The sequence below is a fragment of the Dendrobates tinctorius genome, unplaced genomic scaffold (genome assembly GCF_039654945.1).
Source record: "Dendrobates tinctorius isolate UK_male_01 unplaced genomic scaffold, ASM3965494v1 ptg000116l, whole genome shotgun sequence".
Taxonomy (NCBI): Eukaryota; Metazoa; Chordata; class Amphibia; order Anura; family Dendrobatidae; genus Dendrobates; species Dendrobates tinctorius.
Window position 1 is genome coordinate 46,584,383 of NW_027361784.1, and position 24,396 is coordinate 46,608,778.

Below are 24,396 nucleotides of genomic sequence, written 5' to 3' on the forward strand. Positions count from 1 at the left end.
TCTGCCTTAGTAGTAAACTCTCCATGATTTCTGTTATATTTGGGGGGGGTGTAACAGACCCCAATGAGAATTTTGTCACTATATTTCCCTCCATGTATTCCGACCCATATGGACTCGACATCCTCATTCCCTTCGCTAATCTCCTCCCTTATAGGACATTAGTGAAGGGAACTTTTCACCACAACTGTGTGTGTGTATATTTATTACGAACCACGAGAAAAAAAATGTAAAACATCAACACCAACGAGTGATTTACTTTTTTGTTTTTAGTATAAAATACATTTATTAGTAAAAATCTACAAAAAAGGTTATTTACTGTGAATCGTGACGAGTATAAAACAAAGAAGGAAAAGGCGGCCAGTGGTGTCCAGCGATTTCTTGTGCCGCATACTTTTTTATATAAATGATAGAAATTCCCATGAAACGCGGGAACCGTCCTAAAAAAAAATTACAATCTCTCCTGCATAAAACAAGTCTTTTCCGCGGCTCAATATCGAATAAACTTGAATGTGGCCCCCGAGCTTCACGGGGATGGGGGGCGCCAGGGGCGCACATAACAACGTCTTTCAAGAAACAAATTCAGAAAGTTTATTGGGATGGATGGAAACTCACGCCGATCCAAAGTAGAAAAATAAATCCACAACAAAACACGAAGAATAAACCGCCCACAACATGGACCAGGCGGGCACATCACGGATCATCATCATCATCATCCTCGTTATCATCCTGCTCGTAATCCACGTCTTCATCGGACGGATCACTCTCCTCTTCATCCTCCTCCACTTCCTCCACATCATCCTCCTCCTCCTCCTCCTCTTCTTCCTCCTCCTGCTGCTGATCCTCCTCCTCCTCCTTGTCGTTATCTTCATGAACACCTTCTTCTTCCTTCTCCAACATTTTTAAGTAGTCACTGGCCAGGATTTTCTTGGGCAAAATATCTGTGAATTAAACAATCGACAAATAACCTAACAAAGCGTCAATGATTCTGATGGTTGTTATTGGAAACAGTCAGCAAGTCTGACGTTAGACGCACCGAACTTAGCTCCAACAATACAGGGGAATACTTTGTCTTTTTTTTCTACATCAGATAACTTTACACAGGACACAGAAGAAGCAGGGCATGTATGGAGCTATGAGCTCTGAAGAGAGCAGAATTATAAATAGAGCTCAGGAGGTAACATGATCAGTAATGTAATCTATGCACACAGTGTCTGCACCAGCACAATAGTGAGCGCAGCTCTGGGGTATAATACAGGAGGTAACTCAGGATCAGTAATGTAATGTATGTACACAGTGACTGCACCAGCAGAATAGTGAGTGCAGCTCTGGGGTATAATACAGGATGTAACTCAGGATCAGTAATGTAATGTATGTACACAGTGACTGCACCAGCAGAATAGTGAGTGCAGCTCTGGAGTATAATACAGGATGTAACTCAGGATCAGTAATGTAATGTATGTACACAGTGACTGCACCAGCAGAATAGTGAGTGCAGCTCTGGGGTATAATACAGGATGTAACTCAGGATCAGTAATGTAATGTATGTACACAGTGACTGCACCAGCAGAATAGTGAGTGCAGCTCTGGAGTATAATACAGGATGTAACTCAGGATCAGTAATGTAATGTATGTACACAGTGACTGCACCAGCAGAATAGTGAGTGCAGCTCTGGAGTATAATACAGGATGTAACTCAGGATCAGTAATGTAATGTATGTACACAGTGACTGCACCAGCAGAATAGTGAGTGCAGCTCTGGGGTATAATACAGGATGTAACTCAGGATCAGTAATGTAATGTATGTACACAGTGACTGCACCAGCAGAATAGTGAGTGCAGCTCTGGGGTATAATACAGGATGTAACTCAGGATCAGTAATGTAATGTATGTACACAGTGACTGCACCAGCAGAATAGTGAGTGCAGCTCTGGACACGCCCAGGAAGAGGAGGAGCGTCTGGGCTGAGCTCTGCAGGCTGGGGTTTTGCTAAGCTCCTGGGAAGGGAGGTTTTTTTTCCTGCAAGGACTTTCCATCTGCCCCCTTCCCAGGAAAGAGGACTCTACCTGGGACTGAGCGCCGGGGCTGTGCCCCTGGCTCCCACCCTCCGGCAAGCCAGCTGGGGGTGGGGGGCCTCATCCACCACCAGGAGGCCCAAGGCACAGTCAGCCAGTCCCAGGGATGGGGAAAAAGCGGACCCCAGGGGGCCGCAAGGCTCCAGGGTCCGGGACCCCCGAAGTGAAGGCTGTGGCGAGCCCTTCCCCCGGAGGTGCAGCAGCCGGCAGAGGTGAGGCAGGGCCCCCCCTTAACATCTGGGGCTCCAAGGTTGCGGGAGAGCCAGCTACCACCTACGCCTCCCGCATTCATGCCCACCTCTCCGAGTACGAGGAGGCCGGCAAGCAGCTCAGGAGACTCCGGGGGGAGTTGGAGGGAGCCCGGGTCATCAGTAAAAACAGGCTCCCTGCCTCAAAGAGAGCGGAGGTCACCGCCACGGTCAAGCGGCTGAAAGGGGAGATTCGGGCCCTGGAGGACCGGCGAAGTACCATCATGGCCGGCAGCGGCCCCTTCCAGGAAAAGCTTCAAAACGAGGACCGGTTCAGGGCCATGGCCGGTGGGTCTCCTGGGGGGTCAGGAGTCCCCATCCAGGTGGAGGAAAGCGAGGAGGAGGAAGAGCAAGATGGCGCCCACACCACATCCGGGCCACCTCCACCTGAAGACCTGGCGGACACCAGCGTGAGCCAGGTAACATGCAGCGGGATAGCCCCCGAGCAGGTGGCCCTCCCGCTGGACTCCAGTAACGCGGAGGAAAGCGGGAGCGAGGGGGAGGATGGAGGGAGCGGGAGTAGTTCTGAGGGGGGCTGCCTCATCCTTAAACAAGTACGGCAGACTGAATCCCCAGCACGGTTTGGCACGCTGTTGTTTGGGTATGAGGTCTGCCCGGAGGATGAGGCAACCGGGAAGAGGAGAAACAGGAGGCGCAGGCGTAAGGCCTCTGAAGGCGTGGAGGAACAACTGGTTTTTGCTCCTCTTCCCGGGGCCCCTCTGTCCCGCTGTGTGGAACCCGCTACCCACCCCGGCTCGGGCCCTGTGGTGGGTCCGCAGCGAGGAAGCGGGGAGAGAGATGACTGTTGTGACCTGACTGTTGCATCTGGTGACAGTTCAGACCAGGGCAGCGACATGGAGGTCGGTGCTGGTTGTGGTGGTGGTGTCCAGGCTCAGCCCTCGGTGGCAGGGGAGGCTGGCCTGGCACCAGGTAAAGTTGGTACAGCCAGGGCCGCACCTCCGGCGGCGAGTGCTGGGGCTTCTGGACCCCCCACGTACGGCTCCGCAAAGTCTGGATCGCTAGTGGGGGTCCAGAAGCCTAGGAAGGGCGAACAGAACATCAAGCAGCAGCTGAGGCGGTGCAAAGTGCTGGTCGCTCCCATGTCGGCGCCTGTGGTGAGAGCGGGGTCTCCGGCATGTCGACCCAAAAAGGGGTCCGTGCAGGGGGCTCCGCCGCCGCTGGGCGACGAGGGGGAGTGGCCGGCCTTGCCTGTCTCAAGTGGTGGGCATGGGGTGGCAGCGGTGGTCCGTGAGGGGGGCGTGGCCTCCCCGAGTGTTGCCCGGCCTGCAAAGGCTGTGGCGTGCGGGGGGGGCATGTCCTCCTCGGCCGTCGTCCCACCCGCTGCGTCTGCGTCGCCTGGGGGGGGCATGGCCTCGCAAGGGGTCACTGCTCTGCCCGTGGTGGCTGTGACTGGCAGGGGGGGCGTGGCCTCAGCGGTCGCGACTCCGCCCGCTGTGCTCGCGTCACCCGGGGGGGCCGTGGCCTCGCAGGGGGCCGCGGCTCTGCCTGGGGTGGCTGCGACCGGCGGGGGGGCGTGGCCGCTGCGGGCCCGCTGCCCTCTGTCCCACCCACCCTTCCAAGTAATGCTGTGCTGCCCCCAAAAGCTGGCGGGGAGTTGTCGGGGTCCCCGGCCCACCTACCTTCATCTGAGGGTGCGGGGACTCTGGCGCTCCCTGGCAAGCCGGCGGCGGGGGTGAAGAAAAGTGCAGAGCAGGGAGCGGTGCCAGTGGCCGTCCCTGCCCAGAGTAAACAAAACTCAGCAAAAGAAAAAAAAATGGAGCTGAAACCAGGAGCTGCTGTTGCTCCTAGGCCCAGCCAGGGCAGAGTGCATGATGTCATCAGCACTGAGGCATTTAAAGGGGCAGCGGCGCTCCTGGACAGGAGCTAGAGTAGCTCCCAGCAAGAGAGCTCAGGGCCCCCAGCAGGCAAAGAGAGGAACTACACTGGTTTGGGAAATGTTAAAAATGTAAAAAATGTAAATAATGTTGCTATGTTCACCAATTGTGCGAGTGAGAGTGAGTACGAAAGCGGAGTGGACATATTTGAGGAGATGTTTGCTGAAGTGAATGGTGATATGAGTGACATGGATGAGGGAGTGAGTGCTACTGTGAATGTGGGTGAGTGTGCTGGAGTGAATGCAAATAATAAAAGAGTGAATGGGAGAGTGAGTGGGAGGACGAATGAGGGTGCTGGCACAAGTGGTGGTAGTGGTGGGAGGGCTGGCCCGTCTGCCCCCCTGGCCGCAAGACCCCAACATAGTTATGCGGGGGCCGCGGCTGGGGGTCGGGGTGGTCCTCGGGGTGGTCCTGGGGGGGTCTCCTCGCCTCCGGGCTCCAGAGACGGCGCTTTGCACCACCGTTTCCTGGAGGCCCTCAAAAAAGGAGAAAGGTCGATAGTGGTAGAGGGGAGGACAGTGGACTTGTCTTTCTGGATAGAGAGACACGGCCTTGCTGCCTTCCAAAACCAAAGGGAGGGAGGGACTGTTTGGTCTCTCCCCACAGCCGGGCAGGGGCCGCAAAGGAGGAATGTGGTCCGTCTTAGGTGGGGGGGCAGTGAAGCTTGTCCACCTAGGAGCAAGGTGGTGGAGCTCCTCCTTAAGATGGGCTTCGGGGCGAATGACATCTTTGCCCTGATACATCCTTCGGCGTCCCGCTTCTTCGACGTCAGCTTTGTGCGGCCAGAGGGGCTTGAGCTCTTCTGGTCTAACTATGAGCTGGTGCGGGAAGAGCCCGGATGGCGAGACTTCGTTGCGCAAGCGGTGTCTCGCCAAAATTCCGTCAAGCGAGTGACCGTGGTCACTTGTAACGAGTCACTTGCCGGCGTGGACATTATGACGTGGCTTTCCCGTTACGGGGAAGTCACCGAGGTCCCCAAAAAGAACAGGGACGAATTCGGCATCTGGTCGGGGGGCTGGACCTTCATGGTTAAACTGAAGGTTTTCGGCGGCACGGTCACCCACATCCCTTCCTCGGCGTTCCTGGGAAGGGACAGGATCCTGGTCTTCTACCAGGGGCAACCGAAGGTCTGCCACAAGTGCGGCGACCCCACTCACTTCAGCGCTAGCTGCAAGGTACAGAAATGTGCCTTGTGTGGTGGGGTAGGTCATCTGGCCGCCTCGTGTAAAGACATTCGGTGTCACTTGTGTGGTGACCTAGGTCACCCTCTCAGCAGGTTGCCCTCGCTCCTTTTCTAATGCCGCTGCAGGCCCGGCGGGAGGAGTCCGTGAGGGAGAAACCTCTGGCGGCGCTCCTGCAGCTGTGGCAGGTGGTGGCGGAGGGGAAGGGGCTGAGGGACCGGTGAGGAAGGGCAATGCCAAGGTGAGGGGGCCCGCGTATGTGCGGAGGCAAGAAAAACGCCATGGGGGTGGGGGGCAGGTGAAGTCTCGGGCAACCGGGTCGATGCCTGCTCCTCCCTCCAGGCCCGTGGCAAAAGCCTCTGAGGTCCTGAGGGAGAGTGTGGTGAGAGAGGAGATCAGGAGGATGGAGAGGGAGGATAAAGCGGCTGACTCGGACGGGTCCTCACAGTATGAAAGTGTTGATGAGGAGGTCCAGGAGCAGCCTACAGCAGCGGGTGGCAAAAGTAAACGTGCCAATCGTAACAAATCGGGGGGGAAGAAGGCTGGCAAGCCTTCAAAATCTCCCCCGCCCCCGACCACCAGGGTGCGCACGGAAGGGCCCGCTGACCCCCCTCTGATTGATCTCTCCAACCGGTTCAGCGTCCTCGGAGGCTCGGATGATGGGCCGCAAGACGAGGATGCTGGGTCGGGGGTACCACCGGAGGGTCCTTCGGGGGATGGTGGGGTCCGTCCCTCAGGGGGCAGTGTTCCTCCTGGGGGGGGGGACAGACCTGGAACCCGGGGGCGAGGACACCGGGGGGGGTGGGATGGACACAACGGGAGCTTCCCTGAAAAGGAAGGTGTCCGACCCCTCCCCAGGTGGAGGTGATAGCAGTGGTAAGAAGTTGGCCATCCAACTTGATCACCCATGATGGCGGAACTCGCCCCGTTGACGCTGGCATCTATTAATGTTGCCAGCATAAAGTCAGATGCGGCTCGCTTCACGGCCTTTGATTTTTTCTCCCGGATTGAGGCAGAAATTTTATTCTTGCAAGAGACCAGACTAACAGACATGGGGGCCATCTATAAAGCACGGAGGGAGTGGAGGTGCGGGCCCTCATACTGGTCTCTTGCGGCCGAGCCGTATAGCGGGGTGGCAGTCCTTTTTAAGACTGCAGCTGTTGAATGCCGACGGGTTACTGAGTTGGAAATGGGGAGGTGCCTGATCCTAGATGTCTTCATGAGGGGACAAGAGCTCCGGCTCATCAACATCTACGGCCCGCAGTCCAAGTGGGACCGCAAATGTCTCTTCCTGAGGATCAAGCCCTTTCTTTTTACGAGCCGGCAGGTGGTCTTCGGTGGGGACTTCAACACCATTACGAGGTCCCGTGACCGGGGGGGTCCCGGAGATCGCCTGGCTTATGATAGCGTCGCGTTGAATAGCATAGCCAGCGAAGCTCGCCTGGTGGATGTCCACATCCGGCACACCCCAGGTCACGGAGGTTTCACCTACCATAGGGGTAGCTGTAGGTCTAGAATAGACAGGTTTTTTTTGAAGGAGGACGCCATCTTTTCTGCTGTGTCCGCCGTTGAGGTGGAGTTCTCCGATCACTGTCTAATTTTCTTTTCTCTGAGTGTTGCAGAGACTCATCGGATGGGAAGAGGGCTGTGGAAGCTCAATTCGTCCCTGCTGGAAGAAGCGGAGGTGAGACAATCCTTCGAGGACTTTCTTCAGAGCCAGGTACCGCTGTTGGATCTCTGTAGTAGTAAGTCAGAGTGGTGGGAGATCTTCAAAAAGCGGGTGGCGGGGTTCTTCCGTCAGCTCTCGAGCCTCAGGAGTCTGAACAGGCACCGCTTGTACCAGGCCCTGGGGAGGAAACTCGAGCAGCTTGTCTCGACTGGAGGTGACCGTGAGGAAATCTCCAGAGTGAAATCTTTGCTCAAGAGGTGTCAGTATGATAGACACACATCTTTAGTTTTTGAGAGGGACTTCGGGAAGTACCGCTCACCCGACCCTTACAGAAACTGTAAGATGTCAGTGAATTGTAAGATGGTGACAGGACTGATCGACAGTACGGGGTCCCTGAACAGATCCAAATCAGGGATCCTGGAGGTGGTCAGATCCTTCTACTCACACCTCTTGGAAAAGAAGGATCTGGATCGGGACAGGATGTCGGCTTTCCTGGCTGAAACCGTCCCTGAGCCAGGGGGTGATCCCTCTCTTGGTGTTTTGGCAGAGGAAATCAGGGAAGAGGAAGCGAGACTGGCCATTGATGGGCTTCGGCCCAAGAAATCGCCAGGTCCGGATGGCTTAACATCCGAGTTCTATAAGACTTTTAGGGACTCCTTGGTCCCCCTCTTGACAGGGGTATTTAATGAGTGTCTCTCCTCGGGCACTCTTCCCGACTCAATGAGGAAGTCAGCCCTCATTATTCTGTCAAAGGGTAAGGATCCGTCCCGTATCGAGAATTGGCGTCCCATAGCGCTTCTCGATACGGACCGGAAGGTTCTGGCCAAGGTGCTGTTTAATCGGCTGGTGAAGTTTGCACCCCGGCTCCTTTCAGGGGCCCAGCATTGCTCTGTTCCGGGCCGCAGTACTTTTAGTGCTGTGCTCGGTGTCCGAGAGGCAGTGGAGCAGGGTAGGGCAGGTCACTGGAAGGGGTACTTGCTGTCATTAGATCAAGCGAAAGCCTTTGACCGGGTCAACCACGAGTACCTCTGGTCCGTCCTTTTGAGGTATGGTCTGCCTGGGAGGTTTGTAAAATGGTTAGAGATCTTGTACCAAGGGGCTGAGACTTTTCCGCTGGTGAACGGTTGGTCAGGTCGCCCTTTTGAGGTGGGTTCTGGGGTCCGTCAGGGCTGTCCGCTGAGCCCGCTTTTATACGTGTTCGCGATCGATCCCTTCCTAAGGAGGGTAGATCGTGGACCGTTGGCGGGAGTCGGGATGGACCAGGCGGGCTCTGGGTCCTCTCTGAGGGTGGTGGCGTATGCCGATGATGTTTCCCTTTTCGTGTCCTCGAGAAGGGAGGCGGATTGGGTCATGTCGGAGGTAGTGCGCTACTCGGAGGCATCCGGGTCCATGATCAACCGGGATAAGTGTGAAAGTCTCTGGCTGGGAGGGGGAGATCCCAGGTTTGATCTCCCGGACACCCTTCCAGGGCCCCAGGCCACCGCCAAAATTCTAGGCATCGAATTTGGCCCCGGGGATTACCCCCAGCAAAATTGGGAGGGCAGACTTAAGATCGCCGCCCAAAAGGTGGACCAATGGAAGGGTTGGTCTTTAACCCTGAGGGAAAGGGTTGCCCTGGCTAAAGGCTTTCTGCTACCTTTATTAATATACCTGGGCAGTGTGTGCATCTTGCCGGAACCTCTCTGGACACGGGTCTATAGCCTGTTCTTCCAATTGTTATGGGGGAATAGGCTTAACCTAATCAAGAGGGAGGTTACATACCGTACGAGGAGACTAGGTGGGTTGGGTATGGTCAACCCGGTGGTGTTTCTAGTAAACACCTTTCTTAAGACTAACATCTCCAACCTCTGGCTAGAGAGGGCTCCTCCGTGGGTAGTCTCCTGCAAGGGTTGGCTTTGGCCTTTCTTCCAGGAATGGGAGACAGGAGGGCAGGTGAAGGACCTACGCACACCTCATGGGCATCTCCCGGCTTACGCTACCCCGGTTCTGAAGGTGATCCGCCGGTGGGGTCTGGGAATGTGGGAAATCAGGACCATGTCGAGGCAATGCCTTGACAGGAGGGTCCTGTTGACCCATTTCCAGAAGCCCCTGGCCCTTAAGGATTGCCCAGGCCGGGATCTGGAGGTCGGGCTGGGGCTTTTAAATTCTAAGCGGATCCCCATGAAGTTTTGGGACTTGACCTGGCGCTGCTTCCACGGGAGGCTGTATGTAAAGGATAACTTGAAGTGCAGGAAATCCGATGATCGGGGTTGTCCCCGTGAGGAGTGTGGCGACGTGCTGGAAAGCATGGAGCACTTCCTGCTTCATTGTCCCTTTAATGCAGAGGTTTACAACAGGGTGGGTGCTTCCATACGTTGGCCGCGGCTGGCGTCCCTCTCCTACGCTGAGTGGGCCTATGGAGCGTTCAGATCCCTGGGTGGCCGGGACCCGTGCACTTTATTCCTAGTCAGTGTAGTGGTTAGGTTCTACACTTGGAATGCACGGTGCCTAGTTTCGACGCGGAAAAAAACCCTTCCGAGGGATGAGGTGGTAGGAAACATCTTGGGTGACCTGGTGAAGGTCCGTTCTTTGGAGTTCGAAAGGTTGGGTGTGAGGAAGGCCTCTTGGCTTTGGAGGGGCCTCTCCTTTTAGAAACGCACTCAAGGGAGAGCTAGCTCCGTGTGAATGAGGGTAGGGATAGCATAAGTTTCACTGGGTGTTAGGGACAGAATTAGGGGCAGATAGGGACAGGGAGGGACAGGCACTGAGGGACAGATAGAGAGTTAGTTATGATAAGTTAGGTAGAGTAGGGGCAGGTAGGGACAGATAGGGACAGTTTTTTTTTAGGGACAGAAGTAGGGACAGTCTTAGTTGTTGAGGGACAGGGTGAATGTGTTAGTGAGGGATGGGGCCTCCAGAACTCCTTTCCTGGTGTTGGGCTGGTGCATGTCACTTTAGCTTTTTGTTTTGGAAGCATGAAATTTAATGGATATTGGGCTTGCAGGCACCAAACTTGGGCCTGTGGCAAGGTTTTTGGAAATGTGGTTAATACTTATTGTTTGGGTAATATTATCACTGGTTATAGCAGGTCGTATCTTAGGTGTATAAAAAGTGTAGTATGTGCTTTTTGTGTATCTGTACATGTATGCAGTATTGTATGTATGTCGCTAGGATGGTGCTTTTAAAAAAATGTATATATTATAGTTAGGAAAGGGGGAAGGGGTACAGTCAGGTTGGGTGGGGGTTTCTTGCGGGAGGGAGGGGGGAAGTTTGGACCCTGGAATGGACCCTGAGAAATCAAGGGCCGAAGATCAGAAGGAGATGGCCTGGGAACTACACCAAGGACCATGGGAAATATATAAGGAAATGTAGATACGGGCCATAAACTTTCCTGGACCCTGAGGTGCTGTTTTTTTTTCTGAGGCCATAAACTTTCATGGACCTAGGTGTGGAAAAGGCTACGAACTTGTGGACCTGTGGTGTGGGTGGTGGGAAAAAAAAAAAAAAAAAAAAATATATATATATAAAAAAAAAAAGGGAAAAAGGGGGGTGGTTTCTTGCTGTGTTGAGGGGAAGTAGTTGAGGGTCTGCCAAGATGGCTGTTTTTTCTGTTTAAGGCAGTGGGCCAGAAAAAGTGTTTACTTTCCTGTTTTAAATCCAGTATATAGGAATGAATGGGAGCATGAGTGAAGGTGTGAATGGGGTTGAATGTGAAGGAATGGATTTTTGTTTGTTTTCTTTGTTTTTTTTTTTGGAGGTTCCTGCTGGGGGTCCCTCAGGCTGCAAAGCCTGGAGACACTGCACTATGTTCTTCAGAGATGGACTGTCGTAAACTAGCATATTTGCACAAGTTTTTTTTTTGTATGTCGGTGTGGTTTATTTTAGTTCATGTATCGTGGTTTTTGATTTCTGGAATGTTGTTTTTGTCTGTCTTATGTATTGTGTTTTTGATATTTTTATAATAAAAGAGATACAGGAGGTAACTCAGGATCAGTAATGTAATGTATGTACACAGTGACTGCACCAGCAGAATAGTGAGTGCAGCTCTGGGGTATAATACAGGATGTAACTCAGGATCAGTAATGTAATGTATGTACACAGTGACTGCACCAGCAGAATAGTGAGTGCAGCTCTGGAGTATAATACAGGATGTAACTCAGGATCAGTAATGTAATGTATGTACACAGTGACTGCACCAGCAGAATAGTGAGTGCAGCTCTGGGGTATAATACAGGATGTAACTCAGGATCAGTAATGTAATGTATGTACACAGTGACTGCACCAGCAGAATAGTGAGTGCAGCTCTGGAGTATAATAGAGGATGTAACTCAGGATCAGTAATGTAATGTATGTACACAGTGACTGCACCAGCAGAATAGTGAGTGCAGCTCTGGGGTATAATATAGGATGTAACTCAGGATCAGTAATGTAATGTATGTCCACAGTGACTGCACCAGCAGCATACTGAGTGCAGCTCTGGACACACCCTGGAAGAGGAGGAGCGTCGCAGCTGAGCCTCTGCAGGCTGGGGTTTTGCTAAGCTCCTGGGAAGGGAGGTTTTTTTTCCTGCAAGGACTTTCCATCTGCCCCCTTCCCAGGAAAGAGGACTCTCCTTGGGACTGAGCGCTGGGGCTGTGCCCCTGGCTCCCACCCTCCGGCAAGCCAGCTGGGGGTGGGGGGCCTCATCCACCACCAGGAGGCCCAAGGCACAGCCAGCCAGTCCCAGGGATGGGGAAAAAGCGGACCCCAGAGGGCCGCAAGGCTCCAGGGTCTGGGACCCCCGAAGTGAAGGCTGTGGCGGGCCCTTCCCCCGGAGGTGCAGCAGCCGGCAGAGGTGAGGCGGGGCCCCCCCTTAACATCTGGGGCTCCAAGGTTGCGGGAGAGCCAGCTACCACCTACGCCTCCCGCATTCATGCCCACCTCTCCGAGTACGAGGAGGCCGGCAAGCAGCTCAGGAGACTCCGGGGGGAGTTGGAGGGAGCCCGGGTCATCAGTAAAAACAGGCTCCCTGCCTCAAAGAGAGCGGAGGTCACGGTCAAGCGGCTGAAAGGGGAGATTCGGGCCCTGGAGGACCGGCGAAGTACCATCATGGCCGGCAGCGGCCCCTTCCAGGAGAAGCTGCAGAACGAGGACCGGTTCAGGGCCATGGCCTGTGGGTCTCCTGGGGGGTCAGGAGTCCCCACCCAGGTGGAGGAAAGCGAGGAGGAGGAAGAGCAAGATGGCGCCCACACCACACCCGGGCCACCTCCACCTGAAGACCTGGCGGATACCAGCGTGAGCCAGGTAACATACAGTGGGATAGCCCCCGAGCAGGTGGCCCTCCCGCTGGACTCCAGTAACGCGGAGGAAAGCGGGAGCGAGGGGGAGGATGGAGGGAGCGGGAGTTGTTCTGAGGGGGGCTGCCTCATCCTTAAACAAGTACGGCAGACAGAATCCCCAGCACGGTTTGGCACGCTGTTGTTTGGGTATGAGGTCTGCCCGGAGGATGAGGCAACCGGGAGGAGAAGAAACAGGAGGCGCAGGCGTAAGGCCTCTGAAGGCGTGGAGGAACAACTGGTTTTTGCTCCTCTTCCCGGGGCCCCTCTGTCCCGCTGTGTGGAACCCGCTACCCACCCCGGCTCGGGCCCTGTGGTGGGTCCGCAGCGAGGGAGCGGGGAGAGAGATGACTGTTGTGACCTGACTGTCGCATCTGGTGACAGTTCAGACCAGGGCAGCGACATGGAGGTCGGTGCTGGTTGTGGTGGTGGTGTCCAGGCTCAGCCCTCGGTGGCAGGAGGGGCTGGCCTGGCACCAGGTAAAGTTGGTACAGCCAGGGCCGCACCTCCGGCGGCGAGTGCTGGGGCTTCTGGGCCCCCCACGTACGGATCCGCTAAGTCTGGATCGCTAGTGGGGGTCCAGAAGCCTAGGAAGGGCGAACAGAACATCAAGCAGCAGCTGAGGCGGTGCAAAGTGCTGGTCGCTCCCATGTCGGCGCCTGTGGTGAGAGCGGGGTCTCCAGCACGTCGACCCAAAAAGGGGTCCGTGCAGGGGGCTCCGCCGCCGCTGGGCGACGAGGGGGAGTGGCCGGCCTTGCCTGTCTCAAGTGGTGGGCATAGGGTGGCGGCGGTGGTCCGTGAGGGGGGCGTGGCCTCCCCGAGTGTTGTCCGGCCTGCAAAGGCTGTGGCGTGCGGGGCATGTCCTCCTCGGCCGTCCTCCCACCCGCTGCGTCTGCGTCACCCGGGGGGGGCGTGGCCTCGCAAGGGGTCGCTGCTCTGCCCGTGGTGGCTGTGACTGGCGGGGGGGGCGTGGCCTCGGCGGTCACGGCTCCGCCCGCTGTGCTCGCGTCACCCGGGGGGGCCGTGGCCTCGCAAGGGGCCGCTGCTCTGCCTGGGGTGGCTGCGACTGGCGGGGGAGGCGTGGCCACGGCGGGCCCGCTGCCCTCTGTCCCACCCACCCTTCCAAGTAATGATGTGCTGCCCCAAAAGCTGGCAGGGAGTTGTCGGGGTCCCCGGCCCACCTACCTTCATCTGAGGGTGCGGGGACTCTGGCGCACCCTGGCAAGCCGGCGGCGGGGGTGAAGAAAAGTGCAGGGCAGGGAGCGGTGCCAGTGGCCATCCCTGCCCAGAGCAAGGAAAACTCAACAAAAGAAAAAAAAATGGAGCTGAAACCAGGAGCTGCTGTTGCTCCTAGGCCCAGCCAGGGCAGTGTACATGATGTCATCAGCACTGAGGCATTTAAAGGGGCAGCAGCGCTCCTGGACAGGAGCTGGAGTAGCTCCCAGCAAGAGAGCTCAGGGCCCCCAGCAGGCAAAGAGAGGAACTGCACTAGTTCAGGAAATGTAAATAATGTAAATAATGTTGCTATGAACACCAATTGTGCGAGTGAGAGTGAGTACGAAAGCGGAGTGGACATATTTGAGGAGATGTTTGCTGAAGTGAATGGTGATATGAGTGACATGGATGAGGGAGTGAGTGCTACTGTGAATGTGGGTGACTGTGCTGGAGTGAATGCTGGGGTGAATGCAAATAATAAAAGAGTGACTGGGAGGACGAATGAGGGTGCTGGCACAAGTGGTGGTAGTGGTGGGAGGGCTGGCCCGTCTGCCCCTCCGGCCGCGAGACCTCAACGCAATTATGCGGGGGCCGCGGCTGGGGGTCGGGGTGGTCCTGGGGGGGTCTCCTCGCCTCCGGGCTCCAGGGACGGCGTTTTGCACCGCCGTTTCCTGGAGGCTCTCAAAAGGGGAGAAAGGTCGATGGTGGTAGAGGGGAGGACAGTGGACTTGTCTTTCTGGATAGAGAGACACGGCCTTGCCGCCTTCCAAAATCAAAGGGAGGGAGGGACTGTTTGGTCTCTCCCCACAGCCGGGCAGGGGCCGCCAAGAAGGAATGTGGTCCGTCTTAGGTGGGGGGGCAGTGAAGCTTGTCCACCTAGGAGCAAGGTGGTGGAGCTCCTCCTTAGGATGGGCTTCGGGGCAAATGACATCTTTGCCCTGATACATCCTTCGGCATCCCGCTTCTTCGACGTCAGCTTCGTGCGGCCAGAGGGGCTTGAGCTCTTCTGGTCGAATTACGAGCTGGAGCGAGAAGAGCCCGGATGGCGAGACTTCGTGGCTCAAGCGGTGTCTCGCCAAAATTCCGTCAAGCGAGTGACCGTGGTTACATGTAACGAGTCACTCGCAGGCGTGGACATCATGACGTGGCTTTCCCGTTACGGGGAGGTCACCGAGGTCCCAAAAAAGAACAGGGACGAATTCGGCATCTGGTCGGGAGGCTGGACCTTTATGGTTAAATTGAAGGTTTCCGGCGGCACGGTCACCCACATCCCTTCCTCGGCATTCCTGGGAAGGGACAGGATCCTGGTCTTCTACCAGGGGCAACCGAAGGTCTGCCACAAGTGCAGCGACCCCACCCACTTCAGCGCCAACTGCAAGGTGCAGAAGTGCGCGTTGTGTGGTGGGGTAGGTCACCTGGCCGCCTTGTGTAAGGATATTCGGTGCCACCTGTGTGGTGACCTAGGTCACCCTCTCAGCCGCTGCCCTCGCTCTTTCTCTAATGCCGCCGCAGGCCCGGTGGGGGGAGACCGTGGGGGGGCAACCCCCGGTGGCACTTCTGCTGTGACAGGTGGTGGCGGAGGAGGAAGGGCTGAGGGGCCAGTGAGGAAGGGCAATGCTGCAAGGGGCCCCGCGTACCAGCGGAGGCAGGAAAAGCGTCAGGGAGGTAGGGGACAGGTGGAGCCTCGGGCAACCGGGGTGATGCCTGCTCCTCCCTCCAGGCCCGTGGCCAAAGCCTCTGAGGCCCTGGGGGAGAGAGCGGTGAGTGAGGAGATCAGGAGGATGGAGAGAGAGGAGAAAGCGGCTGACTCAGACGACTCCTCTCGTTATGAAAGTGTCGACGAGGATGTCAGAGAGCAGCCTACAGCATCAGGTGGCAAAACCAGGCGTGCCAAGCGCAAAACGGGGGGGAAGAAAGCTGACAAGCCTTCAAAGTCTCCCCCGCCCCCGATCACCAGGGTGCACACGGAAGGGCCCGCTGACCCCCCTCTGATCAGACTCTCCAACCGGTTCAGCGCCCTCGGAGGTTCAGATGATGAGCCGCCAGACGAGGGTGCTGGGCCGGGGGCAACACCGGAGGGTCCTTCAGGGGATGGCGGAGTCCGTCCCTCAGGGGGAACTGTTCCTCCTGAGGGGGGGACAGACCTGGAACCCGGGGGCGAGGACACCGGGGGGGGGTGGGATGGACACGTCGGGAGCTTCCCTGAAAAGGAAGGTGTCTGACCCCTCCCCAGGTGGAGGTGATAGCGGGGCAGGGAAGAAACTGGCCATCCAGCTCGATCACCCATGATGGCTGAACTCGCCCCGTTGACGCTGGCGTCCATTAATGTCGCCAGCATTAAGTCAGATGCGGCTCGCTTCACGGCCTTTGATTTTTTCTCCCGGATTGAGGCAGAAATTTTATTCTTGCAAGAGACCAGACTAACAGACATGGGGGCCATCTATAAAGCACGGAGGGAGTGGAGGTGCGGGCCCTCATACTGGTCCCTTGCGGCCGAGCCGTATAGCGGGGTGGCAGTCCTTTTTAAGACTGCAGCTGTTGAATGCCGACGGGTTACTGAGTTGGAAATGGGGAGGTGCCTGATCCTAGATGTCTTCATGAGGGGACAAGAGCTCCGGCTCATCAACATCTACGGCCCACAATCCAAGTGGGACCGCAAATGTCTCTTCCTGAGGATCAAGCCCTTTCTTTTTACGAGCCGGCAGGTGGTCTTCGGTGGGGACTTTAACACCATTACGAGGTCCCGTGACCGGGGGGGTCCCGGAGATCGACTGGCTTATGATAGCGTCGCGTTGAATAGCATAGCCAGTGAAGCTCGCCTGGTGGATGTCCACATCCGGCACACCCCAGGTCACGGGGGTTTCACCTACCATAGGGGTAGCAGTAGGTCTAGAATAGACAGGTTTTTTTTGAAGGAGGACGCCATCTTTTCTGCTGTGTCCGCCGTTGAGGTGGAGTTCTCCGATCACTGTCTAATTTTCTTTTCTCTGAATGTTGCAGAGACTCATCGGATGGGAAGAGGGCTGTGGAAGCTCAATTCGTCCCTGCTGGAAGAAGCGGAGGTGAGACAATCCTTCGACGATTTTCTTCAGAGCCAGGTACCGCTGTTGGATCTCTGTAGTAGTAAGTCAGAGTGGTGGGAGATCTTCAAAAAGCGGGTGGCGGGGTTCTTCCGTCAGCTCTCGAGCCTCAGGAGTCTGAACAGGCACCGCTTGTACCAGGCCCTGGGGAGGAAACTCGAGCAGCTTGTCTCGACTGGAGGTGACCGTGAGGAAATCTCCAGAGTAAAATCTTTGCTCAAGAGGTGTCAGTATGATAGACACACATCTTTAGTTTTTGAGAGGGACTTCGGGAAGTACCGCTCGCCCGACCCTTACAGAAACTGTAAGATGTCAGTGAATTGTAAGATGGTGACAGGACTGATCGACAGTACGGGGTCCCTGAACAGATCCAAATCAGGGATCCTGGAGGTGGTCAGATCCTTCTACTCACACCTCTTGGAAAAGAAGGATCTGGATCGGGACAGGATGTCGGCTTTCATGGCTGAAACCATCCCTGAGCCAGGGGGTGATCCCTCTCTTGGTGTTTTGGCAGAAGAAATCAGGGAAGAGGAAGTGAGACTGGCCATTGATGGTCTTCGGCCCAAGAAATCGCCAGGTCCGGATGGCTTAACATCCGAGTTCTATAAGACTTTTAGGGACTCCTTGGTCCCCCTCTTGACAGGGGTATTTAATGAGTGTCTCTCCTCGGGCACTCTTCCCGACTCAATGAGGAAGTCAGCCCTCATTATTCTGTCAAAGGGTAATGATCCGTCCCGTATCGAGAATTGGCGTCCCATAGCGCTTCTCGATACGGACCGGAAGGTTCTGGCCAAGGTGCTGTTTAATCGGCTGGTGAAGTTTGCACCCCGGCTCCTTTCAGGGGCCCAGCATTGCTCTGTTCCGGGCCGCAGTACTTTTAGTGCTGTGCTCGGTGTCCGAGAGGCAGTGGAGCAGGGTAGGGCAGGTCACTGGAAGGGGTACCTGCTGTCATTAGATCAAGCGAAAGCTTTTGACCGGGTCAACCACGAGTACCTCTGGTCCGTCCTTTTGAGGTATGGTCTGCCTGGGAGGTTTGTAAAATGGTTAGTCTTGTACCAAGGGGCTGAGACTTTTCCGCTGGTGAACGGTTGGTCAGGTCGCCCTTTTGAGGTGGGTTCTGGGGTCCGTCAGGGCTGTCCGCTGAGCCCGCTTTTATATGTGTTCGCGATCGATCCCTTCCTAAGGAGGGTAGATCGTGGACCGTTGGCGGGAGTCGGGATGGACCAGGCGGGCTCTGGGTCCTCTCTGAGGGTGGTGGCGTATGCCGATGATGTTTCCCTTTTCGTGTCCTCGAGAGGGGAGGCGGATTGGGTCATGTCGGAGGTAGTGCGCTACTCGGAGGCATCCGGGTCCATGATCAACCGGGATAAGTGTGAAAGTCTCTGGCTGGGAGGGGGAGATCCCAGGTTTGGTCTCCCGGGCACCCTTCCAGGGCCCCAGGCCACCGCCAAAATTCTAGGCATCGATTTTGGCCCCGGGGATTACCCCCAGCAAAATTGGGAGGGCAGACTTAAGATCGCCGCCCAAAAGGTGGACCAATGGAAGGGTTGGTCTTTAACCCTGAGGGAAAGGGTTGCCCTGGCTAAAGGCTTTCTGCTGCCTTTATTAATATACCTGGGCAGTGTGTGCATCTTGCCGGAACCTCTCTGGACACGGGTCTATAGCCTGTTCTTCCAATTGTTATGGGGGAATAGGCTTAACCTAATCAAGAGGGAGGTTACATACCGTACGAGGAGACTAGGCGGGTTGGGTATGGTCAACCCGGTGGTGTTTCTAGTAAACACCTTTCTTAAGACTAACATCTCCAACCTCTGGCTAGAGAGGGCTCCTCCGTGGGTAGTCTCCTGCAAGGGTTGGCTTTGGCCTTTCTTCCAGGAATGGGAGACAGGAGGGCGGGTGAAGGACCTACGCACACCTCATGGGCATCTCCCGGCTTACGCTACCCCGGTTCTGAAGGTGATCCGCCGGTGGGGTCTGGGAATGTGGGAAATCAGGACCATGTCGAGGCAATGCCTTGACAGGAGGGTCCTGTTGACCCATTTCCAGAAGCCCCTGGCCCTTAAGGATTGCCCAGGCCGGGATCTGGAGGTCGGGCTGGGGCTTTTAAATTCTAAGCGGATCCCCATGAAGTTTTGGGACTTGACCTGGCGTTGCTTCCACGGGAGGCTGTATGTAAAGGATAACTTGAAGTGCAGGAAATCCGATGATCGGGGTTGTCCCCGTGAGGAGTGTGGCGACGTGCTGGAAAGCATGGAGCACTTCCTGCTTCAGTGTCCCTTTAATGCAGAGGTGTACAACAGGGTGGGTGCTTCCATACGTTGGCCGCGGCTGGCGTCCCTCTCCTACGCTGAGTGGGCCTATGGAGCATTCAGATCCCTGGGTGGCCGGGACCCATGCACTTTATTCCTAGTCAGTGTAGTGGTTAGGTTCTACACTTGGAATGCACGGTGCCTAGTTTTGACGCGGAAAAAAACCCTCCCAAGGGATGAGGTGGTAGGAAACATCTTGGGTGACCTGGTGAAGGTCCGTTCTTTGGAGTTTGAAAGGTTGGGTGTGAGGAAGGCCTCTTGGCTTTGGAGAGGCCTCTCCTTTTAAAAACGCACTCAAGGGAGAGCTAGCTCCGTGTGAATGAGGGTAGGGATAGCATAAGTTTCACTGGGTGTGTTAGGGACAGAAGTAGGGGCAGATAGGGACAGGGAGGGACAGGCACTGAGGGACAGATAGAGAGTTAGTTATGATAAGTTAGGTAGAGTAGGGACAGGAAGGGACAGATAGGGACAGTTTATTTAGGGACAGAAGCAGGGACAGTCTTAGTTGTTGAGGGACAGGGTGAATGAGTTAGTGAGGGACGGGGCCTCGAGAACTCCTTTTCCTGGTGGAGGGCTAAAGCATGCCACTCTAGTCTTTTGTTTTGGAAACATAGAGTATTGATGGATATTGGGCTTGCAGGCACTGAACTTGGGCCTGTAAGAAAAGTTTTGAAGGGTATGGTGTATTTAGTAATGATGAATAGGATGTTATGACATTATATTTAATTGGTGTATTATGTGTTATATTGTATTGTATGTTATTATGTGTATGTGTTATTATTTTCTTTTAGTTAGAGGGCATGGGAGGGTATAGTGAGGTTGGGAGGGGGGTGAATGGGGGAGGTGAGAGTGAAAAAAACCAAAGGACCCCAAGTCAAAGGGAAGTGGCAAGTGGAGATGGACCATGGAGGAAAAAGGCATGCTGGAGCACATCGGAGGCAAATGGTGGAGGGTTTTTTTTCTTGAGGGGCATAAAACTTTCGTGCTCCTCAAGTAGATGTGATAAGGCCACGAACTTTTATGGACCTTGTGGAGTGATAGGCCATGGACGTATATGGACCTGTGGTGAGGAAAAAAGGTGGGGGGGGGGAATTAAATAAAAAAAAAAAAAAAAAAAAATATATATAATAAAAAAAATTAAAAAAAAAAAAAAGGATAGGGGTGGTAAGCTCGGTGGCGGTTCTTTTTGCCAAGTTAATGGCTAAAGCTAGTTTTGAGGCAGTATGGGCTGGAAGTATTTCTTTAGTTATTTGTATATAGGTATGGGTGGGAAATGTGAATGGGGTGTGAACGGGTATGCATGAGGATGAATGGATTATATCTGGGGTTTTTTATTTTTTAAATTGTATAGTGTTGTTGGAGAGTTCCTGCTGGGGGCCTTCCAAGCTGGAAAGCTTGAGGACCACAAAGGACATTGCAAGTTTTGCACAGGCGTTGTATGTTTCTGTATGGTTTTGTCTTGTTTTTTAGTTCTGGAATGTTGTTTTTGTCTGTCTTATGTATTATGTATTGTGTTTTTGATATTTTTATAATAAAAGAGATACAGGATGTAACTCAGGATCAGTAATGTAATGTATGTACACAGTGACTGCACCAGCAGAATAGTGAGTGCAGCTCTGGAGTATAATACAGGATGTAACTCAGGATCAGTAATGTAATGTATGTACACAGTGACTGCACCAGCAGAATAGTGAGTGCAGCTCTGGAGTATAATACAGGATGTAACTCAGGATCAGTAATGTATGTACACAGTGACTGCACCAGCAGAATAGTGAGTGCAGCTCTGGAGTATAATACAGGATGTAACTCAGGATCAGTAATGTAATGTATGTACACAGTGACTGCACCAGCAGAATAGTGAGTGCAGCTCTGGAGTATAATACAGCAGCAATAGGTAGAGTAGATATAATATACTTCAGGTTACTCTGGACATTTTGGCATGTCACGGACAACCACTACATTTCGGTGACCGTCTCATCATTTTCTCCATGATCAGTAAGTCACCCGGACGGCTAAGCCCCCGTCTCACATTGCGAGATCGCTAATGTGTCGCCGATTTTGTGATGCAACAGCGATCTCGCTACATGTGACACGTAGCGGCGACCGCCCCCCCCCCCCCCCGGTGGATTTCGCTGACCGTGCAGGAATGTCCTGGGCCATTTTTTGATCGTCGGTGTCCCGCTGGCCAGCATGCATCACTGTGTTTGACGCTGACGAGCGACCTCGTTGGGGACGCAGGCGGGAATCGTTCAAAACAGCTGCTGTGTGACAAGGTCCCAACGACCGCTGAGGTCGTTATACGGATCGCCGCATTGTTGAGTAGATCTGCCTGTTTGACATCTTACTAGCGATCATGTAGCGACGCACCAGCGATCCTTACCAGGTCGTATCGTTGTCGGGATCGCTGGAGTGTCGCTATGTGAAACGGGACCCTTACACGTCCCCCCTCTGACCCTGTGTCAGTGCGCAGCTCCTCTCCTCTGATTTATCACCATAGATCTCTCCACTGAGCCAAACTCTGTGCTCATAAGTCAGCACGGAGGAATTCAGAAACACACAGAATAGATATAGACGCTGAGTCAGAATGAGCTCACTGATGAATTCTCTGTTGACTCCTTCTGCAGTCAGCGATGTGCAGGGTAATGAAGAGCTGATCGGTGCAAAATCCACGTACCGGAAAGAAACTGGAAGGTGTCAGAGCGTTCGGCGGCGCTGGACAGGTCGTCGTACGTCAGCGTGTTGGTGTCTTTGCCGCTGCCGTGTTTGTAGGCGTAAGACGCCAGGTATCTCACAAACAGCTCCTGCGGGGAGAAGACGGGAATCACCATGACATGGAGCCTGACGCCGTCATCTGTCTGCATTACCCCCTCACCCTCCAGCATGACCCCTCTGACGTCACATGCCCCATGACGTCATGACTGCCCCCCCCTGCGTGCTCTGACGTCACGCCCGTACCGTGGCTTTGGCAGTGATGAGCAGCGCGTCCGTGTTGATGCAGGACACATCAGGGGAACTCTTCATGATCACTCTGACCCGGGACAGAGGCAAAGACACCAGCCGGGTCTCATTCACCGCCATGTCTGCTAGTGGGAGCGTGAACAATAAAGTTTCCCGCATTCAAAACAACAAAGACAACGTGCAAAAGGCAGAAACTACATCTCCCATGAAGCATTGCGGCGGCAGTTACAGCTGGGCACAGTCACTTGCCGCCCCGGCGCTCTTATAGTCCAAGCCGGGTGCAGACGCTTTCACCACTGACACAAACGGTAAGTAGCAGCGGCCGGAGTGTCAGACAGTGCCGCTATAATCAGCCCTCACCGCTTGGCATCACGGGAGTTGTAGTTCCGCCCAATACAGGCATGCTTAGTGGGGTAGCGTCTAGAATGGAGTGGCTCCTGTGAGGGGAGGATATCGCCGGAAAGGGCGGGGCCTCCTCAATGTCAGTGCCGACATGATAACGGGAAGCAGCGCGGTGCTGAGGCTGCGGCTACAATGGAGGAGAGGCTCCTGTCACACAGTTCATGACTAGAATGGAGTTGCTGGAGGGAGGTCCTCAAAAAATCCCCTCCATTCTAGTCACCTAGTGAGCAGTCTAGAGTGGAGGGGCTAAAAGGAGGTCCTCAAAACTCAACTCCATCTAGTCTGATTACTAGGGATGAGCGAAGCCGAAGCGGACAGTTCAGGGTCTGTACCCGACACCTGGAGTCCAGCACCGAGCACCGACATTTTACTGTATGTACAGATTCCTATTTGGGCTTGTCAGTTTTAATAAAGCTTTTTGAAAGGCTGCAGCCAGTGTGGGAGTTCTGTCCTCTAAGCCACTGTGTGTGTACTCTGCACCCTCCGCCTGTGGGAGTACTGTCCTCTAAGCCCCTGTGTGTACTCTGCACCCTCCGCCTGTGGGAGTACTGTCCTCTAAGCCCCTGTGTGTACTCTGCACCCTCCGCCTGTGGGAGTACTGTCCTCTAAGGCCCTGTCTGTACTCTGCACCCTCCGCCTGTGGGAGTACTGTCCTCTAAGGCCCTGTCTGTACTCTGCACCCTCCGCCTGTGGGAGTACTGTCCTCTAAGGCCCTGTCTGTACTCTGCACCCTCCGCCTGTGGGAGTACTGTCCTCTAAGGCCCTGTCTGTACTCTGCACCCTCCGCCTGTGGGAGTACTGTCCTCTAAGGCCCTGTGTGTACTCTGCACCCCCCGCCTGTGGGAGTACTGTCCTCTAAGGCCCTGTCTGTACTCTGCACCCTCCGCCTGTGGGAGTACTGTCCTCTAAGGCCCTGTCTGTACTCTGCACCCTCCGCCTGTGGGAGTACTGTCCTCTAAGGCCCTGTCTGTACTCTGCACCCTCCGCCTGTGGGAGTACTGTCCTCTAAGGCCCTGTCTGTACTCTGCACCCTCCGCCTGTGGGAGTACTGTCCTCTAAGGCCCTGTCTGTACTCTGCACCCTCCGCCTGTGGGAGTACTGTCCTCTAAGCCCCTGTGTGTACTCTGCACCCTCCGCCTGTGGGAGTACTGTCCTCTAAGGCCCTGTCTGTACTCTGCACCCTCCGCCTGTGGGAGTTCTGTCCTCTAAGCCCCTGTGTGTACTCTGCACCCTCCGCCTGTGGGAGTACTGTCCTCTAAGGCCCTGTCTGTACTCTGCACCCTCCGCCTGTGGGAGTACTGTCCTCTAAGGCCCTGTCTGTACTCTGCACCCTCCGCCTGTGGGAGTACTGTCCTCTAAGGCCCTGTCTGTACTCTGCACCCTCCGCCTGTGGGAGTTCTGTCCTTTAAGCCACTGTGTGTACTCTGCACCCCCCCCCGCCTGTGGGAGTTTTGTCCTTTAAGCCAGTGTGTACTCTGCACCCCCCGCCTGTGGGAGTTCTGTCCTTTAAGCCACTGTGTGTACTCTGCACCCCCCGCCTGTGGGAGTACTGTCCTTAAGCCACTGTGTGTACTCTACACCCTCCGCCTGTGGGAGTACTGTCCTCTAAGCCCCTGTGTGTACTCTGCACCCTCCGCCTTTGGGAGTACTGTCCTCTAAGGCCCTGTCTGTACTCTGCACCCTCCGCCTTTGGGAGTACTGTCCTCTAAGGCCCTGTCTGTACTCTGCACCCTCCGCCTGTGGGAGTACTGTCCTCTAAGCCCCTGTGTGTACTCTGCACCCTCCGCCTGTGGGAGTACTGTCCTCTAAGGCCCTGTGTGTACTCTGCACCCTCCGCCTGTGGGAGTACTGTCCTCTAAGGCCCTGTCTGTACTCTGCACCCTCCGCCTGTGGGAGTACTGTCCTCTAAGGCCCTGTCTGTACTCTGCACCCTCCGCCTGTGGGAGTACTGTCCTCTAAGGCCCTGTCTGTACTCTGCACCCTCCGCCTGTGGGAGTACTGTCCTCTAAGCCCCTGTGTGTACTCTGCACCCCCCGCCTGTGGGAGTACTGTCCTCTAAGGCCCTGTCTGTAC

At 55.1% G+C, this 24,396-nt stretch overlaps 1 protein-coding gene across 1 annotated transcript; it reads right to left on the reverse strand.

Annotated features, from left to right (window-relative positions):
- Nucleotides 1-248: 248 nt before the first annotated feature.
- CHRAC1 (chromatin accessibility complex subunit 1) lies at nt 249-22,310 on the reverse strand. Its single transcript, XM_073590388.1, has 3 exons — nt 21,919-22,310; nt 21,638-21,764; nt 249-938 (listed from the first exon to the last, which is right to left on the reverse strand). Exons 1-3 carry the CDS (start codon nt 22,078-22,080, stop codon nt 691-693), a joined length of 537 nt encoding a protein of 178 aa, XP_073446489.1. The 5' UTR covers nt 22,081-22,310; the 3' UTR covers nt 249-690.
- Between the last annotated feature and the right edge of the window lie 2,086 nt (nt 22,311-24,396).